Source organism: Amblyomma mixtum, chromosome 1 (assembly GCF_055824585.1).
Source record: "Amblyomma mixtum isolate Tamu chromosome 1, ASM5582458v1, whole genome shotgun sequence".
In the NCBI taxonomy this organism is placed as follows: Eukaryota; Metazoa; Arthropoda; class Arachnida; order Ixodida; family Ixodidae; genus Amblyomma; species Amblyomma mixtum.
In genome coordinates, this window is record NC_143012.1 from 48,035,655 (window position 1) to 48,056,464 (window position 20,810).

At 48.1% G+C, this 20,810-nt stretch overlaps 1 protein-coding gene across 1 annotated transcript; it reads left to right on the forward strand.

Annotated features, from left to right (window-relative positions):
- Positions 1-956: 956 nt before the first annotated feature.
- Positions 957-20,507, forward strand: LOC149366262 (uncharacterized). The gene is made up of 4 exons (XM_089549944.1): positions 957-1,923; positions 5,641-5,860; positions 13,288-13,555; positions 17,922-20,507. The coding sequence occupies exons 1-4, from the start codon at positions 1,816-1,818 to the stop codon at positions 18,082-18,084; spliced, it is 759 nt and encodes a 252-aa protein (XP_089406070.1). The 5' UTR covers positions 957-1,815; the 3' UTR covers positions 18,085-20,507.
- Positions 20,508-20,810: the final 303 nt, after the last annotated feature.

Here is a 20,810-nt window from a genome sequence, read left to right on the forward strand (position 1 = left end):
TGTGAATGTAATCTTGTGCCCTGGTTGGCGAGATGCGATTGTCGCTCCAGAAGTCTAAGCTTTTTAATGCTTTCGAAGTGATGTATTCGTACTATTGGTCAAAGATAATTAAAGCTGAGGGATATATTCAATTAAAGCGTTATTTAATATCAGGCGTAAGGTGTTCCGTTCGCGACAGAAGTACAGGTGCGGACAAAAGTAAACGGAGCACGCAACTGTCTTCGAATATTTTACACGCGTCACCTAATTGTAATTTCCAGCAGTGGTGCGCGCATGCTGGTAGAGGAGGTTGATGGGTTTTCTTGTATACAAACAACGCTTCTTCATTACCAATGGAGAAAGCGTGATTGCACTTGGAACGCAATAGCGTGCTCCGTTTACTTATGGCCGCGCCTGTACATTCCTGTCTCACCTGTCGCGCAAAAATTCATAACACTCAGACAGGAACGTTCGCACATTCATCACGACTAGACCAAGTACTCGTGGTGAAGACGCTTAGCTGAAGCCCCACAGTTCAAAACATGGAACCCAACAGAGCACGCACACGACAGCCTCAAACGCTCAAGCGCTCGAGCCAGTACACACAAAAAGCAGGCTCGCGAATCCCTCTCCCCCTGCGTGCACATGGGCGCAAACAAACAATCCCTCACAAAGCCCCGAAAACACACGGAGATGAGCGAGCGAGCGAACCACCACCGTGACGACCTGCTCACGCTCTTCAACAAACCACACGGGGTTTGCACCGCACGCAAGACAGTCAGCTTTCTCGTACCGCGGGGCTTGAGCGAAGTCCAAAGAAATTGAAAGAACACCAACTCCACGGAAAGAACGTACGCGCATCCTCACGCGCTCACACACAAAAGCACGGCCCGGGTTGCGTCGGCCGGTGCGAGGGGAGCGCCGGCTTTAAATAGCCCCCGAGGCCTTGGCGGTTCATCCGGAAGGGCGTCAGCGAAAGCGGCGCTGGCGGGCTCCAGGAGAAGGGCTTTCGAGCGAGGCCCGGGGCTGGCTCCGACGTGGGCTGAGTGCCACGACGCAGTGAACGGAGCTGCCGACGTCGAACGACCGAGCTCCGGGGAGGTAGTAGGGGGAGCACCGTCTCGCATCCTGGACTAGTCTTCACCGTCCTTCTTCGCAGAAACCGGTCCTACTAGTAACGAAGATTCGACATAGTGTTCAAAGAGCGCTTGCTGCGACGGGCTCCGGCGAAGGGATGCCGTTTTCTGCTGCCGCTGCTGTGTTCCTCTGACCCAGTGGTCTACTGGGGAATAAGAGGAGCCGCCTTCGCGTTCCGCTCTCGTTTCGACGGGGATTCTACTTTTGGCGTCGCCGTCGCTCCGGAGGGAGGGTGTGGTTGCCCCGAGCAGGAGTGAATCAGTGAATCGTGCGTGTTTTCGAAGGGTGCTCCCTGTGTTTCCTTGCGGAACCTTCAATCATAGGCGAGGAGGAATCTCGATTGTGTACCTGACGTGGACCTTGCGAGGTTCTCAACCTGCTCTAGTTCTTGCCTCAGGTTCAGGGCAGTTCAGAATGAGCCCAGTGACCAAATCGTGACTCTCACACCTGGAAGCCCTGATCTTACTGGTGGCTGTGGTTTGACGTGCAGAAGCGGGGCCTTCATCACCGCACTGCTGAGCACCGAAGCTTGCAACATCCCAAGCTGTTCAGCAACCACTTGCTGACGAATATAGCATGCAGGGTTGACGTGTAGTTTGCCGTCTAAAGAACTGCTTACACCGTACTGCTGCTCAGTGAGTTGGAGTCTGTAGCCGAGATTGAAGGGCCGGGGTTAGTCCGTCCGTCCAGCGTGCAACCATGTCCAGTCCCAGCAAGTCTCTCTCGGTCAACTTCTTTGCCTGCTGCATCTTAGTGCTGTGCGCCTTGCTCGTCATTCTCCTGCCGATTCTCGGCCAACTATGGCAGGTAAATGTGTGTGGAACGAGTAAGCCTGAAGAAACAATGTCCGATTGACGTACACATGCTTCTAAATGCCTGCATGATGCGTACATTTCCATCTCCTTTGTGTTTGTGCAGTACCCGGAGCCAACTTTCAATGGACAGCCAACTTTAGGAAGTGATATCGGTATCATTAAAATAGATGGAAGCCGACCTTGTGGTGCAAAGCTTCAAGCCAACTCCTAATAGGCGTGACTGGTAGGGGAAACACGGGTAATTGGTGTCATTGTGGGCTCGACAGCCAATTAGGACCACTTATCGCTGCTTGAAAAGAGATGGGAGGCGACCTTGTAGTGCAGGGCTTCATGTTGGTGCTTAACAGGCGAGATTGATATAAACCCCTCGTGTAATTGGTTTAATTGCAGGCGCGTTGTGATAATGAAAAATGAGGAAGAGAAGGTGGAAAGTACTAAATTGTGGCGTTAATAAAAGAGATAAAAAGCAGATATTACGCGAATTGACCGAGTATATTTAGCCTCCACATCGTTCTGCATTTCACTAAGTCATCATCCCTCTCATCGGTACACTGAAGTGAGTCGGCAAATCAGGACCCAGATTATTAAGCTGCTTGCGCGACTTAGCACGTGGGAATAGCGGGTGATTGGTCAGCCTTCAAGCGCAAGGCGGCAGATTATCCGCAGTTCGAAATTAAGTGTGAACTCTAAACTTTCCGTTAACTAACCTTTGCTGAGTAGGCACATCTTGTAATGCTTGTCCTCGGGTTTAGATTAGTGCACAATTGATCTTACAATGCCCGCACGCAGAATACAGATTGGTCAGCGTTGTATCTCCGAGAAAAGCTGGCATATAAGACAAACTACAGCGTGTGCATCAGTCCTGATCGGTTGCGGTACTTGGACAAATTCTAAACCAGGAGCATTCCTTTATAAAAATGGCCTATAAAAAGTCTACAGGCTTCTTATACACTCTATTGCCTTCCCATAGATGTTTCTTTTGTTTATTCATAGTCTATAGATTGTCTATAGACAGAAGTCTACTAAAAGTGCATGGCCATAAATCTATACATTGTCTATAGACTATCTATATCATTTGTATTGCCTATAGACTATCTATATCATTTGTATTGCCTATAGACTGTTCTCTAAAATTTTTCTACAGAGAGTCTATAGACTTTATAGACAGAAGTCTATGGACAGCCTAGAGACCATCTAAAAAATTTTGTAAGGCTTAACATGTTTATAATGTCTGTGCTTTCAAGATGCAGTGTGCTCTTGTGGAATGGGCAGTTTCTGTTGTAGGAAGCGACAGAAATTCAGCAGTGAATTCCTTTTCGAGCCTTCTTCGGCGCCACTGCTCGTCATTAATTTACTTTACAATGCATTGTTGGATATTTGAACCAAACTTCGTAATCACAAGTGCGTTTCTTGGTAATAAAGCTTGAGAAGACTTCAATAATTTTAAGTAGGGGCAGAATAAATGAAAATATAAATTAGTGGACAACTAAATCCACACAGAACTTGAACTTGAAAGTTCATTCAGGGAGTTCTCCCGTGGGACAAACTTACTGCTCTAGTATGCATTATAAGACTATTCCTCCTATTTCTTTAAGTTGAAGGCAAGAAAAAGGGTTTTTCTTTTTCATTCTATTTCTTTCCTGCTCTGTTGGCTCCAAATCCCCACATCTAAATTCATTGCTTCCTCTCTCTATGATGTGCCGTGATATATAACTAATGGCCTCATATCAATGTTCTTCGATGGCAGTAATGCCTTTTCTAGATTAGAAAACGCGTGAGACGCATCCATAAACGCCATAGGTCCAAATTTGCTGCAGGAGATCCCGAATAAGGATAAGGTAGAAACATTATTACGCTTTAGCAGCTGGTAAAGTTGTGCGCCTTGATGCGGCCGCACCTACAGAGATTAGAAAAAAAAATCCAAAAGAACAAACAGCACGAAAATGAGAAAGTGGGCTGGTTATCACGCAAAACTATGAGAAGATAATATAAAGATGACTAAGTTTACATGCACTGATAAAAATGTAAACACGCACACACACACGCATGCTGACACTACTTAAACGAGAGTCAAACTAAAGAGGCATAAACTAAGCTGTTAGAAAGCACTTGTCAAGTCTGTCTTCTTCTCAGGGTCTCCTCCTCATGCGGGTTTTTTCAAACAGCAATCACTTGACAGTAAATGGGCGCTACCAGTAGCTCTTATCGATTTGATTTGATTTATGGGGTTTAACGTCTCAAAGCAACTCGGGCTGAGAGACGCCTTAGTGAAGGGCTCCGGAAATTTCGACCCACTGGGATTCTTTAACGTGCACTGACATGCCACAGTACACGGGCCTCTGAAATTTCGCCTCCATCGAAATTCGACCGCCGCGGCCGGGATCGAACCCGCGTCTTTCGGGTCGGCAGCCGAGCACCATAACCACTGAGCCACCGCGGCGGCGGCTAGTCGCTCTTATTAACTAATGCAGATATGCCTTATCGGAACCGTTGCCCGAATCAAACGGGTCGCCTTGTAGCGTAGCCGAATGGGGGGAAACTTCTTTTATTTCAGCAAGAATAATTGCCTCTGATGATGATGTCGAGAGCTTGCTAAATACGTTATAGCCCCTGATCCTAACATTGTGATCCAATTAAGGCTACTTATGAGTTCTGTGGGCTGGCCATGATGGCAGGTTGCAGCTCAACAGAGCGGTTGCTGAAATTATGGTTACGATCCTGCATTGGCGCAGGCAGTCGGCGAAAGGTTTAGGCCGCTTACAAGTTCTTGTTGTTTGTTCACCTCAGTAAACATCGCGTATACCTATGCGGGGGGATTGGCCAAGGTACGGTGGTGAACGCCAAGGAAGTATTTGTACGGGAAAGAAAGGCATTAGTGAATTCGTAGCTTTCGCTTTTTCATCGAACCGAGAAAAGCGCAGCGAGCTCCTGAGACGACAACGACAGGAATAATTTCAGGACACAGGAAGAGAACGAAGCCAGTCGAGGAAGATACTCCATTCCCTGTACATGAGTGCGTTTGTATCCGCTATGCACCCTGGCCAATCCCCCGCCGTGGGTATGTGCCATTCAGCCCGAGGACATCATCATCATCATCATCATCATCACCAAACGCGAGTCGATGACATTCTAGCTAGAAATGGCCATGGGCAGGGCATGCAAAAATAGGTGTGGTTTAGCTCTGGTTAAACCTGGTTGGTTCCGAAAGCAACACAATGCAGAAGCAGTATAGCAACTAGATTCAGATATAGACTCTTCGTCGGTGACTTCCATGGCGAGACTCCTCAAGGAGAGCGGCACTACCGGCTCCTCCTGGCTGCAGTGGGGAGAGCAAGCTGACGTCACGCGTCACCATAGCAACGGAGAGGCTGACGTCACACCATCTGTTAGGCGCGGCGGCGGCTCCTCGAGGAGCAGGGGGGTCCACGGGCCACGCGACGAGCGGCTAGGCCTGGCGTAGTATTGCTTTCGCAAGAATAAACCATGATCCGTTAATTTAGGAAGTTACATGAGGCGGAAAACGAGGCAGATGACGGCAGAGAGTCTAGTAGGCCGATGAGATTAGCACGTTGACTGGTACAGGTTAGTAGCATGTCTCACACGACAGGGTTAACAAGAGATCGGCGACGGAGGCCTTTGTACTACACTGGTCATAGGATGATGACGATCAAATGTATACGCATCACACGCATCGGGCCGTGCCTTACAGGTGGTCCCCGAGCTTCGGAGTGTGGAGACGGCATGCCGCTTCCAGGGTCTATTCCTGGCCATGGCTGCGGTGTGCGGCCTGGCCGCCTATTGCTACCGCTCATCCAAGCTGCACGTGCTGGTGGCCTCGTGCGCGGTGCTCGCTGTAATAGCTGCCTGCCTGACGGCCGTCCTGTTCGCCTACAAGCTACTCCTGCTCCTGCAGCTCATTGAGGCACCAGGTGAGGAACACTGCCAGGGGGTTTAGCCTAGACAGTCAAGACTCGCAAAGTTTAGTTTAGTTTGGTCAAATGTTTAGGGGAATCCCCCGAGGTGGAGTAGATTTGTAGTAAGGGAGTAATGACCCACTGACATCCACCCAAGAGCAGCCATACGGCTACAATGGAAAGCTGTACAGCTTTCTCAGAAACTTCGTATTTGAAAAAAAAAAAATTCGTCCTGGTCCGGGGTTCGAACCCGTGACCATCGCTTCACATGTCGTGTTTGTAAAAAATGCCCAGTTTGCAATTTTTCTTAGCGATGAATGTGTCTTGCTCCCGAAGAAAGAAAACTTAGAGCCGAAAAATCTATTGTTACTAAAAATAAAAGCTAGATGGAGTTACAGATGAACTTGAGGCGATGAATTTGCGTGAATTTGTGTTGTTATGTGAATTTGCAGGAGTTATTCCGAGGGTTGGATTGAGAACAGTTGGAGATTAGAGTTAATGAAGAGTACCTATTAATTTGCACTTCGCTGATGACATTCGCTTGCTAAGTCACTCAGGAGATGAGCTGCAAAGCATGATCGATGAGTTACAGGCAGAGAATAATGGTAGGTCTTAACATGCAGAAGACCAAAGTAGTGTTAAACAGTCTCGCACAATTGGTAGCGAGGTGATGGAAGTGGTAAGGGAATATGTGTACTTAGGGCAGGTAGCGGCCGCTGATCCGGATCAGGAGAGGAAAATAACTTGGAGAAAAATTCAGGGGGCACTTTGACTGTCTAAAGTGGGTAGAGGCAGAAGCGTTTTCCGCACCACCTTCGCTGTTTCTGTGGCACTGGTGGCGTCACATATGATTGAGTACTAATTAGTAAGTGATGAGAAATCACTAATTAATGGTTAATTACTGATTAATGCCTGAATACTAATTAACTGCTAATTAATGACACTTAAGCTTCGCCTTTAGGAGTGGAACGCGACAGCGCGTTGTAGGGCTGCCAGGGAGTCCACGGAACGCCACCACCCGTTCGGCGCGATGCCTTGCCCTTTGAACGCAACGCTTTTTGAGGAAAGGAAATGGCGCAGTAATTCTCTGTCATCTCGGTGGACACCTGAACCGCACCGTAGAGGAAGGGAGGAAGTGGGAGTGAAAGGAGATAGATAAAGAGGAGCCGTAATGAAGAAAATGAAAATTGCATTTGAGGAAAGGAAATTACGCAGTAACTGTCTCACAAAATTCAGGGGGGCACTTTTTTGACCTAAAGTGTGGTCACTGATGTGTGGTTAAGATGTTAAGCTTCGCCCCTAAGAGTGGAACGCGACAGCGTCTTGCAACGCTGCCAGGGAGTCCACAGAACGCCATCGCCCATTCGGTTCTACGCCTCGCTCGTTGGTAAATTGGTTTTTGAGGAAAGGAAATGTATCTGTCTAACCTCGCCGGAAGGGAATGGAGGAGGATGAGTGTGAGTGAAGACACCGTATTCACTAGACGCGCCTTTGTTCATTCCAAACCGTCGAGCTGGCATGGCGGAGTGGATAGCATGCTCGTCTCTCACGCCGAAGACCGGGGTTCGATTCCCGAGCTCGACCAATTTCTTAATCGGTTTTATTTATTTATATGGCCTGACTAGTAAAGCTAATTAGGCTAATTGGGTAATTAAGCAATTAACTATGCTCAGTCCCCCTTACTTGGAGCATCACTATACGATCCCTTCAATTGGTTGCATGGTTACTAGCCAAAGTACAATTGGCCCCGTTTAAAATTCGCGCACTGTGACGTCACGACCGTTTCCACCAATTGAAAAGCGTGACATTTTCTGTCGATAACTGCTGCTTACAACGATGAGACATTAAAGGCTTCCGCCTTAATAAGAATGGGTTGGAGTGAATATGGGAGGCTCTCTCAGATCATGAATGGCAGTTTACCAATATCCCTCAAGAGAAAAGTATAGACAGCTGTATCTCACCGATACTCACCTGCGGGGCAGAAACGTGGAGCCTAACGAAAACGGTTCACCGTAAGTTAAGGACAACATAGCGAGCTATGGAAAGAAAGAGGATAGGTGTAATGTTAAGAGACCGGAAGCGGGCAGAGGGGGTGAGGGAACAAACGCGGGTTTATGACATGACGTCCTAGTGGAAATCAAGAGGAAGAAATGGGCTTGGGCAGGGCATGTAATGCGAAGGCAAGATAACCGCTGGTCCTTAAGGGTAACGGAGTGGATTCCAAGAGAAGAAAAGCATAGCACAGGGCGGCCGAAAGTAAGGTTGGCGGGTGAGATTAAGAAGTTTGCGGGGATACGGTGGCCCCAGCTGGCACAGGACAGTGTTAATTGGAGCGACATGGGAGAGGCTTTTGCCCTGCAGTGGGCGTAGTCAGGCTGCTGATGATGATGATGATGCATCTTTGTTGTAATAGAGGGTGGGCGCATATCCCTCCTCCTCATTACACACTCCTGCAGCAAGCAGCACTCAAGCTTAAAATCCCCCCCAGAATCTCAGCCTTTCTTCAGTGTTGTTGTGTTGTTTCCACAGGGTGAATACACCCCCCCCCCCCCCCCCGAGTGAAATTAGGTGTCGAACTACCAAGCGCACCGTCTGCAGAACCTCGGTAACCACGTTGGCAGCCTTTATGGTCACGCGGGTTGATAGCCAACCACTATTCTGCGAGCCAAATAACGGGCGTAAGGTCCGGTAAGAACTTTTTCCGATTACATCATCCCAGTCTGTTCCTTGCGACCGCTCTTACACTGAAATACAAGTTTAGACAAAACAACACTGCGGCGTTGATCTTCTCGTTAAATCAATTTTAACATATAGTTACAGCAAGTAGACTTTCATTGCGCAGCTGTTTTAGTGCAAGCGTTCTTAGCAGGAATGCGAAGGTGCCAGAGAGGGTCAGTAAAACTTCTCCGCGCTTCAATTTCCTGATCACTATAATACTTATCTTTACTTGCGTACGATCGATCCATACCCGAACAATACTGGACAAGAGAATTTTTAAGCGGGAAACCGTTTGTGAACGCAATTTTTTTATGTAATTTAAGATTTCACTATAAAAATCAATATATCCGAAGAACACCCGACGGCAGTGTTATATTTTTTGTTCTATTACCGTTCTAGCAGTGGTAAATAAATTCAGGGGCACTTTGGCTCCCTAAAATGCTGCAAGGCGAAAGCCTTTCCTGGCGCACTGTTTGGCATTGACTGCGAGACTGTTTGTGCTGTACTAGTGCTTTATTTGGCTACACACTTTGACTACACATTACAACTACACACTTTGACTGCCGACTTTGACTGCTTCTTTAGCACGACTGTCTCTTTGCTTTGATGAGTTCGGTTGTATCCATGACTCTGTTCGCAGTAATGAGGCATGTAATGTGGTCACCCACGGACGCCTTACGCCCCCTGTCGGAGCGGACGACAACTATTTTATCAGCTGTCGTCTGCTCCAAAAGGGGGCATCAGGTATCCGTGGGTGACCTCATTACTTCGAATCCACGCAATCTTACATCATAACCATTTCGACCAACCGAAAAGCGTGACACCTCTGCTGACAACCTTCTGTCGACAACGATGAGGAATTAAAGGCTTCCGCCTTAAAAGAGTTTCCCATCTGTTTTCTAAGGCAGTCATATGACTTCGAAGCGATCGATGGAAACAATTTTAAACCAAGACTTTGCTACATATCAGAAGAATGGACTATTACCTTGAATATTTTCATAACACTGTCTTACATAGTTCTGTTTTTCAAAATTTTTGTCCGAGAACGTTGGACATGCCTTCCCACGACCACCGACCTGAGTGGTGGCGGGCTCAGCATGTGGCAACCAGGAAATGCACGCCGCCTTGCCGACGCCATTCCATTCCCGTGGTGGACGTGTATGTATTGTCACGTTGTAGTGACGGCAGTCCAGCAGTCAGGAAGACACCAACCAGTCTTGGAAACGAAGCTCTTTATTTGGGCTGACTTGCGCCCGCAAAAGAGCTTAATCACTCGGCGGCGGCCTAAGCAACAAGCGTGCTCGTCGGTCGTCGAACTACGAATCCCCGCCGCTCGCGGCATCGTTCAATTTAAAGCCGGCAAGGAAATTTCGAGATAACAGGTCGGGATCATCTAGAGTAATCTAGAAACAAGTAGATGCAGCTGTTCATGGCTGTGAACAATCGAGATTAGTCCGGTCGCTTCTCGCGTCACGAAAAAAAGTGATAACAACCCTTTCCTGCAGCCTTGAGCGTGAACGAACAAACACTACTATGATACGTGGCATTAAAGGGATTAAAGGCTTCCGCCTTAAAAGAGTTTCCCATCTGTTTTCTAAGGCAGTCATAGGACTTCGAAGCGATCGATGGAAACAATTTTAAACCAAGACTTTGCTACATATCAGAAGAATGGACTATTACCTTGAATATTTTCATAGCAGTGTCTCACATAGTTCTGTTTTTCAAAATTTTTGTCCGAGAACGTTGGACATGCCTTCCCACGACCACCGACCCGAGTGGTGGCGGGCTCAGCATGTGGCAACCAGGAAATGCACGCCGCCTTGCCGACGCCATTCCATTCCCGTGGTGGACGTGTATGTATACACATGCTCCGTCGTCGTCTCGAGGGGTTGCCGATCGCCTCTGCAAACAAACTGGGCGGCTATTTTCTGAGGCCCGTAGAAGGCACCGCCGCTCACGCGAGACCCCGGAAATAAGCCACGTTCCAGGCAGCGTTTATATTTCCAGCACCACGTGCTCTGTGGTGGCGCTGCTGTAAAGCTTCGCTGAAAAGGAACAAAAGCATGTTTCATAGAACAGGCCAGAACATGATGCTATACATTCTTTTCCTGGCTCCCAAAGGGTGCGTAACAAGTTGTTAAAAAGCAGTTGGCTGAATCACAGGGCGACCCTGGAACTCTACTACATCGTGGCGTAGCGAATAGCGTATTAAGGCTAAAGCCTTTAACGCCTCATCGTTGTCGACAGAAGGTTGTCAGCAGATGGTTGGTTGGGTTGGTTGCGTCAGAGAGGGATGAAAAGGAAAGTGCACGGGCCTGCCAACTGGCTCAAGCCGAGCCACCACCGCTGCCACGTGCAGATAGAGGAGAGTTGAAAGATAAGAGTACACAGTAAAAGACAGTAAAGACGCGCGTCGCAACAACCGCGTCCGCCGGAACGGACGCTGGCTGAAAAATACAGATACACGGCCGCAGCCCGAAGGCTGCAAACCGAAAGCCCAGCCCAAGCTTGTCAGCAGAGGTGTCACGCTTTTGACAGGTGTCCACCGAGATATGCGAGACAGTTACTGCGGAATTTCCTTTCCTCAAATACAATTTTCATTTTCTTCATTACGGCCTCTCTTCCTTCTTTCACTCCGACTTCCTCCCTTCCTCTACAGTGCGGTTCAGGTGTCCACCGAGATGACAGAGAATTACTGCGCCATTTCCTTTCCTCAAAAAGCGTTGCGTTCAAAGGGCAAGGCATCGCGCCGAACGGGTGGTGACGTTCCCTGGACTCTGGCAGCGCTATGCAACACGCTGTTGCGTTCCACTCCTAAAGGCGAAGCTTAAGCGTAATTAATTATCAGTTAATCAGTAATTAGTCATTAAATAATAATTTGCCATTACTTAGTAATTAGTCATTAATTTTGTGAACTCATCCAGGGGTGACGGCACCAGTGCTACAGAGGCAGTCAAAGTGGTGCGGAAAACGGTTTCGCCTCTACGCACTTTAAACAGTCAAAGTTCCACCTGAATTTTTTTTGCTTGCAGGGCGACATGTCCAGCATTTTTGGGCAAACGTTTTACGCGGTAGCATATACAGCTCGTTCGGTCGAAAAGGCGTCGGCGTGGTATTGGTCGGCCCCGTGTGTCGGAGATAATCGGGGGCTGCGTAAAAAAAAAAACCGTATTGTGCTAACTCGTGCTAGCAGTGGTTGATGGGTATGCGATAGGCGATGACGGGTCAATGAAATCATTGGAATTAATTGATTAATTCATGAATTAACGAGATGAAAAATGAAACATCGGAAAAAGGGAGGCTCATTCAAATGTGTCAAAATGCTCCGAATGAAAAGCCAATTCTTGACGATGATAAGGAAGAAAGTTTAGAGCGTCTAATTAAATAATTAATTATTTTGTGAGGCGAAGAAGTTCATATTCAGGCGAAGACGAAGATGAACTTCTGACCGTTGTATTGAGCGGCATTGCCATCGCTTTGTCTGTGCTCTCGGTACCTTGGGGAGGAAATAAGTGCATGGTTGGATGGAGGGAAGCAGCACAGATGGGTCCCCGCGGAGGTGTTAAGTCATGACGCTGAGGGCCGTTGGGTCGATAGGCTGACGACTTTAATCTCTATTGGCAGGATCACACCACACATACTTCCGGAGTCTGAAAAATCGCGAAAAGCTCTCGACAGACTGTGCTGGCTGGTCGGAAACAAACCCATGTCGTGGAGGGGCCCCGGTAGCCCTGACCCCGTGTTAGGTTCTCCTGTCTCCGGCGGTCGGAGCCCGTTGCGTTTGATGGGTGGTCGGGCATCCCGTGAGCGGGGCCGCACCATTGGGCAATCTCGATGCTCTCCCTGCCCTGGCCAGGCAGGCCAGCAATAGAGTCGAGATAATTGAAGGATATGAACAAAGCACTCGCTGCCCCCATTCCCACCCTAAACCACATAACCCACTTCCTGACAACCATTAATCCCATCCATTTTGCTCAACAACTCGTTTGTTTAGAAGCGACGGGAGCATATTACGTAGCATCTGGTAACCATAGTTAGTGCGTGCTCGAGGTATTTCCCACAGTTCAGTACTGCGGGTATTCCGTGTTTTTCATTTAGGAGTGAGGTTGCTATGCCGCCTAAAATGTTTTTATTCTGTTTAATTCCGTTAGAATAACGCTTAAGGAGCCTTGTTTTATAAATGTCAGTAAGTGTGATAATGTTTAGTTCCTTGAAGAGAGGTGCAGTGTGACTATCGTATGCAGCGTTTGCCACTATACGAATTGCCATTTTCTTGTAGGATGTGAAGATAGGATGTAGGATGTGTCTTTTCAATTCAATTGAATTCAATTTAAATTTATTTAGAATTTCTTTTACAGGAAATACAACAACACTTTTTGGACCCATAGCCAATGGCTAAATCGGGTCCAAGTAGACAAAATACGTAAAAGCAAATTCAAAAACGGCGGATTTATACAGAATAGCGTAAGTGTAGTACAAGACTAAAGGCAAAGCAGTCTAAATACACTTTTAGATAACATTCGGCGAGGCAAAAGAAAGAAAATGGATTTGAAAACATGACATGGAAAAAGAACTCCCGGACATCGAGTGTTAGTAAAAACTATCGTGTTACATACAATCGTTTCACCCTGTAAGTGCTGCGATAAGACAGCGTCCCTTCATGCGATTATCCTGCTTCATTCATTCCTAGGGTATTTCTGACCGGGGATATCAATTTCACGCAGCTACATCCGAGGTGACCCTGGACAACCTCGCGGCCGTGCTGCTCATCACACTGCTGTCGGCGGACGTGATCGCGCTGCTGGCCACCCTGGCGGTCACCGTGTGCTGCGTGGTATTCGTGACACGCACCAAGCGGATGCGCTGCCTCACCGAGTACGAGGAAGCCGGAGGAAGCCGCAGGGAATACGCTCCGGGCCTGCCTCCGAGGAGACCCCGGGGCAGCGCTGATGCACCCATCCTCACCGCGGCGCGGTATCACACCACCGACAGGTTAGTGAGTGGGCACGCAGTACCGCCCTTACAAAATCTTAACACTGTCCCGGGTTCGAACCCCGGACCAGGACGAATTTTTCTTTAACTACGAAGTTTCTCAGAAAGCTGTACAGCCTTCCATTGGCATCCACCCAAGCGCAGCCATACGGCTACAAAGGAGAGCTAAACATTCCCTAAACATTTGACCAACACTGTTCCCACTTAGAGTTATTGATCAATTCGCTCTCGCCCTACTATAAGCTTGCCGTCCCGGTTAGCTCAGTTGGTAGAGCGACTGCTCCGGTGAAGCAGTGGTCCCGGATTCGAACCGCGGACCAGGACGAATTTTTCTTTAACTGCGAAGTTTCTGAGAAAGCTGTTAGCTTTCCTTTGTAGCCGTATGGCTGCGCTTGGGTGGATGCCAATGAGTAATTGCTCCCTTATTACAAATTTACTCCACCTTGGGGGATTCCCCTAAACATTTGACCATAGCTTTCCATTGTAGCCGTATGGCTGCGCTTGTGTGGATGCCAATGAGTAATTACTCCCTTATTACAAATCTACTCCACCTTGGGGGATTCCCCGAAAACATTTGGTCATCTAGAGGAAGACAATAGAGCCTATAAGAAGTCTATAGACAGTCTGTAGACCATTTTTACAAGGGCCCGCACCAGTGTTGCCGGCCAGTCAAGCGTTAAAAAAACTTACTAACTGCAGATGTACTACCAGCTGCGCCGAGAGATCGCCAGATTAAAGTTCCTGTACATGCATTAGCAGCCGAAAACTGACTGGCCAAGTAAATCAGGCTTACCTCCAGCAGCCCAACGTTCACCAAGACTGAATCGCCCAAGTGTAGTAGATTTTTCGCCTACTCAATGGAGGAATGGAACCGTCTACTCTACATACTGACAGGAGTAAAAAAGAGAGTAAGCTGTCCTGTAGCACACTGCCTTTTATAAAAGGAGTGCGCAAGATCAAGGAGGGCTTTTTACTCTCATGCGGGCGTATTGGTGTTTAGAGTTTAGATTGTACCTGCTTTGATCGTTGAATGCGCCGATATAATACTTTTTGAGTGTTACCTGTTCTACCTCTTGTACGCGGCCGAGTGATGGCTTATGGCTTATGGGATTTAACGTCCCAAAGCGACTCAGGCTATGAGGGACGCCGTAGTGAAGGGCTCCGGAAATTTCGACCACCTGGGGTTCTTTAACGTGCAGCCAAACCGTGATCTGAGCGTACATCTTCACAACTTCACCAGCGCTGCGACGAGGAACACAGAGAAGGAAGGACAGGGACAAGCGCTACTAACAACTGAAAGTTTGTTCCTCGTCGCAGCGCTGGTGAAGTTGTGAAGATTTTAACGTGCACTGACATCGCACAGTACACGGGCCTCTTGAATTTGGCCTCCATCGAAATTCGACCACCACAGCCGGGATCGAACCGGCATCTTTCGGGTGAGCAGCCGAGCGCCATAACCACTGAGCCACCGCGGCAGCTACGCGGCCGAGTAATGTGCCTCTAATGTTTCCTTCCGGTCCAGTTACTTCTTGTTTGTCCACCCTGTCTTCTATCTTACCATGGCAGTGACAGGGACCCCGTGGGTGACAGTTGACAGGGCCTTGCACTTTACTCTTCTTGAGCCCACAACTACTACAATGAATGGTATGCGTGGCGTTTCCTACAGTGCGCAGTTATAAAGCGACACTAAGGACGAATTGAAGTTGGCCCTGCTCTGGTATGGTGCCGCGCTCTTATCACAAATAGACCTCCCTCACCAAACACGTGCCCTTTATAAGCAAAAGAAAGCTCATAAAACGATGTAGAGGTGTCGTCATCATCGGCTGATTTCGCAAGTAAAACGCATGCGTCGACAACATTATATCTGGGATCCCAGAGTCTACGCTGCATTGGGGCGGCAAGCAACTTCAATGGGGCGGCAAGCAACCTTTTTCGGTATGGACGTCACGGGTTTGAATGATGGGGAGGAAAGTTTTTAAATTTAATTTTCTTAGCAACAAACCGGAGTTTCGCTGCCGTACAAACGTCAAGATAATGAGAAAAAGCAAGGTATTCAATTTTTAATGAGAACAATAATCCGATGCAGTTATTCTCAGTGTCCGATTAAATGTGGGACCCCACTGCAGACACGTAAGTTTTGCTGCTAATAGACACCTCATAGCATGTACCGTGTTACCGTGCTACTGTTACCTGAATACCGACAGCCCGCCCACCAACTCTGCGCACGCGCTGAATGGCTGCGATGCGGCAGGTGCGTGCACCGGTGCCTAGAGTTACTGTATATGGTACCAAAGGTAGCATATACAGTAACTCTACCGCTGCCGGGTACCCGGCGCCATCTGGCGGCAGTCTGTGCATGTGCATCGACGACGCGCTGGATGTCCTCAGGACGTCCTCCGGATATCACAGTCATCCCCAGGATGTCCATGAAAGTTAAGTGCTCACTGGGAGGAAGTATTCTTAGCACATATAAGGAAGCATATGTAAATTAGAGTAGCAGCCCCGATGAACCTTCGCTCTTCCTAACAAATTGGGGCTGGGACAGAGACGGTACCCTTTTCGCCAGTATTCAAGAGTGGTTGGTATAGTTCTCCCGGAAAATCTCCGTGATAATAAGGCGGAAACCTTTAATGCCTCATCGTTGTAAGCAGGAGGTGTCGACAGAAATGTCGCGCTTTTCAATTGGTCGAAATGGTTGTGACGTCACAGTGCGCGAACTTCAAACAGGGCCAATTGTACTTTGGCTAGTAACTATGTAACCAATTAAAGGGATGGTGTAGTGATGCTCCAAGTTAGCGGGACTGAGTTTAGTCAATTAATTAATTAACCAATTAGCGTAACTAACCTAATTCTCTTGTCAGACCAGAATAATAAACAAAACCGAGTAGGAAATTGGTCGAGTTGGGGAATCGAACCAAGGCCTCCGGAGTTCGAGACGAGCACGCTAACCACTCCGCCATGCCAGCTCAGTGGTTTAGAATGAGCAAAGCGTCTAGTGAATACGATGCCTTCGTTCACTCCTATCTTCCTCCGTTCCCTTACGGCGAGGTTCCGGTGTCCACCGAAAGATACATTTCCTTTTCACAAAAACCAATTTACCGACGAGGAAGGCGCAGAGCCGAACGGGCGATGACGCTCTGTGGACTCCCTGGCAGCGTTGCAAGACGCTGTCGCGTTCCACTCTTAAGAGGCGAAGCTTAACATCTTAACCACACATCAGTGATACAAGCAGCAACACCGCGCTAAAGGCTTTCGCCTCACCGCACTTTAGGTCAACAAAGTACCCCCCTGAATTTTCGAGGTGTCTATCATTTGTCGTCTACTCCTCTTAGTTGTTCCTGTTCTTCTTTTCAGGTCCCCCCGTATAAAAACGATATCCATCGAGCTACACCAAGCATCACAAAACAGCTTTGCTTCGCTTCGCAAACGGTTAGCATCTAATTATGCAGCTAACTGGCCATGCACTCACCTTTAAAGCTCGTCATATGTAAAATCCATGCCCATATCTCACAGGCTTTCTGCGGAAGGCAGGTGTAATAAATCCCGCAGGAAGGATCGTGTACTGAGCGTGAACACTTATTAATGTGATAGCATAAGAACCCTCGTGGGACTAAAATGCGTCGTCGATTGTAATTCGCGCCCATTGGCTAGAGGAAAGTGGCGTCACCAGGGCGGGTAATTCCCATTGACTGAAGGGAAGTGACGTCACCAGACTGTAATTTCTATTGGCGGCAGAGAAGTGACATCATTAGATGAGAAATGACGTCACTTTGATCAGAAATGACGTACTTCTCTCCAGCCAATAGGAACTGCCTGGTCTGGTAACATCACTTTAGCCGGTGGGAACGGAAGTGCCGTTGCTTCTGCTAAAGGCATTAGCAACTTCTGATGATATTGCAGTGCCAACACATGATGTGATTAGGTGTCTCTGTGATTTTTGTTCTTAGCATCACTTTGTTGCGAAAGCAACACTACGCTAGTCGCCCAGCCATTTCGAGTAGCCGAGGAAAGGCCATACTGCGCATGCGCGAGGAGCAGTGACGTCACACGGCGCACAGATGGCGCGCTGCCGCCGTCGCTGCGTGGTTGACTCAGAGGTGCTGCCGCCGCGCTCGCCAGTTGTGCATGCGCTGTAGCGGAGCATAGCTAGCGCGGCGGGGCCGCCGCCCCTGTGCTGTGCGCAGTGACGTCACTTGCTCTTCGCGCATGTGCAGTATGGTCGTGCAAGAGCACGCGAAACGGCGAGACTGTGGGAAATGTAGCTCACGCAACAATATATGGCTACGCGTAGATGTTGCTTTCGCAATCCTCCAGGTTTAACCAGAGCTAAACCACAGCCAATTTTTTTACTGCGTTCTACGTGCAGGGAACCTGTGTACAGCCTGCCTAGCAAGAAGGGCGGCTATCAGGACGAGCCTCGGCTCGTGATGGCTCCCGACGACGCTCCTGTACTGCACCTGGGAAGGCAGCCGCCCGGCACTGTCTACGTGCTGCCCCCTGGCAGCCTGGTCATGATCAACTCGCACTGAAGACTCCAGTCCGGCGCCACCCTGGATGACCTCTGAGAACTTTTCCGGGGCCGGGTAGTTTAGGAGCGGCAAAACAAAGCCACTATGAAAGCATACCTCCGGGAACGTTGGTCTACATTCTTCGTTAATGTTCTTTTTTCCTCGCAAGACTGCCATTCACACGCGACAATCGTCTTGGGAAGAGCACCTTTGAGAGAAATGACGTTTGACGACTCTACGAGGTTGACGTAGTAAGAAAGACGGGCTTCAGTAAGTCCATGCTCCCGGGATTAATACGTATGTATCCATGAATGGGTAGGCGCTGTTTGTTAGCAATGCTTACGAAGGGAAATATGGAAGTCAAGATGTTCCAGGCTAGCTGCGAAGATGACCTACTATGCGTCTTCCTTCGAAAGCTGAGTCTTTAGGTCTGTATTCTTCTGTACTAAAATCAAGCTGAAATTTCGATGACGCGGTTACAGCTTTCGCTGTTCTATAGTCTTCATAGCAACCTTGCTCTGTGGAGCAGAGAGTTAAACAATTAAGACGGTGGATAGGTTTAAGGTTGAAGTTAAAATAAAAAAGCCTTTGAATGGCACCCGGGACAATAACATCCTTCCCAGTGCATTGAAGACTTCCGTAATCATGCGGCCGCCTTAACCGCGTGTATGAGACCAAGGCCCGTATTGCAGTCACACTTGTGTACACGAGAAACACAGAATGATGGTGGTTGCTTGGGCTATAGTGCGAAAAGCAACATTTCTGGAAAATTAAAAAAAAATATAAATACATGTTGAAAGCCAATACGTGGAAAAGTAAAACGGAAAAGTAAAATGACACCTAAAAGCAAACGAAGATGCTGAAAAGTAAAGACCGCTTTTTTGCATAAAAATGAAGAAAGCACTGGGGCTATATTTGAAAGCATAACTGCTGGTATTGTTTTCAGGTTGTGCAAAGTAACTGCGGCAATCACACGATTATGGTGTCGCTGACTCATTTGCAGAGGCGCAACCGTAGTCCCGAGGGTTTTGTAGTTACGCTCAAAAATACCAGTGCATACTGCTCAGTTCTGCACATAGAACACTGCAAATAGCAAGGACAAATGCATCAGGAAGCAAGTGCCACAAAGCAGGCGTACTAACCACCGTTCATTGTTGTCAGTGGGACTATCTGGCTGCCTGCTTTGGTTTAAGCTTTTTTTCCCACCATGGCTGAACTAGATGACGTGCCTTTGAAGCGGTAGCTTCACTGCTAGAGGTCTCGGGCTGAGATCGCCGTGCGTTGCCGATGACCTTCAAGGTTCCGGCAAAGTCCAACCTTCAGTGTATAAGTTTAGTGAATCGGTAGATGGTCAATGGTCACACCAGTGGTCAAGCATTTGGACAGGTCAAGGGCTAAGGTCATTCAGAGTTCAAGTCAAGGTCAACCCAGGGACACCAAGGTCACATGAAGGTCAACCACACTTTGGTCACGTGATCGACTTTGGGCTCGCTAAACGCGGCGTTTACGTGGTAGGGCATGACGAAGGAGCACCGGCGCACCTAGGAATAAGTCGGCATGCAGTGTTCACGCGGTAGGCTGTGACGTCACGGCCTCCTATACCGAGTACATAACGGAAGTAGCCCCGGCGCGCCTGGCACGCGTGGTGTTATATACGTTCAATTCATTTTTACAAATTCTCTAATGACCCCCACAGCTGCAGGAATTGCAACTGGCGCCTAAACCTTGATAGTGCATGTTAGTTTGAAATTCATAAATTGTAAAAATCGCCCGTTTTTCTATTTAGTAATTGATCTCGAGAAGTCCTTTTAATCTCCCTGCCCTTTCTAGATACACCAACCAGCACCATTACTTTTAATTTCTCTTCAACCAATGAAAGGACCTTCTAGAACGCCCTAATAATGCAAGTCCATCAGAATACAAAGTTTGCGTACGCAACATGTACTCCGTATGGATCCATCGCTGCCTTCCTGTACTGTGTGCCGGCATCGTATCGGGCAGAAATGAATAGAACCTAGAAAAAAATAATTATATCTCATCATTTCTGATGTGTTTGCAAAAAAAAAAAACTCTACTTTGGCTTCTACGTGCAGCTGTTTGCAATGTCGGTAATAACCTGTTCTTGTGTGAAGACGCGTTCTCAAGTCGGAAACTGTTATTTGTTCATATGCGTGGCTCGGTTCCCTTATAGAAATATCACTACACACTCCATAGACTGTTTTCATGCTGTCTATGGACTGTCTGAAAAAATTTTATGGAGTAGCCGACAGTGTACTATGTGATTAGTACATAGGTTTAGTACTTATTTATGTGCCTCAGGTCAAGCTGTACGAGTATACGGGTGTCAGCGGTCATTGTTTCAGTGTAAGCCCAAGAGGTCCCGTTTGTTTCTGTTCGCATGACATCACTGCCACACAATGACGATCAATAAATGTTTTCTCGCAGAGCTATTTGCCCAGTTGCTGGGGAGACGGGAACACACTTGTCCATCTTGTGGACATTCGTCTCCCGGTAGGTAATTTGCGACACGTGCGAAATGGCGGTTTCTGATCGCACCCTTTAACTAGCGACTCTTCAGTAGGCGCTTTAGCAGTGCGGCCTCATCAGGCGCGCTGTGCTATAGAAAAACACAAGGTTCGACGCGATAGCGTAAGTGAGCTCCTGTCGCGGAAAAGCTGGCGTCGTCGGCGTCGTTGACCTTGAAAAAATTTCCAGAGAAGCAACTTCGGAGATATTCGGCCAGCTAG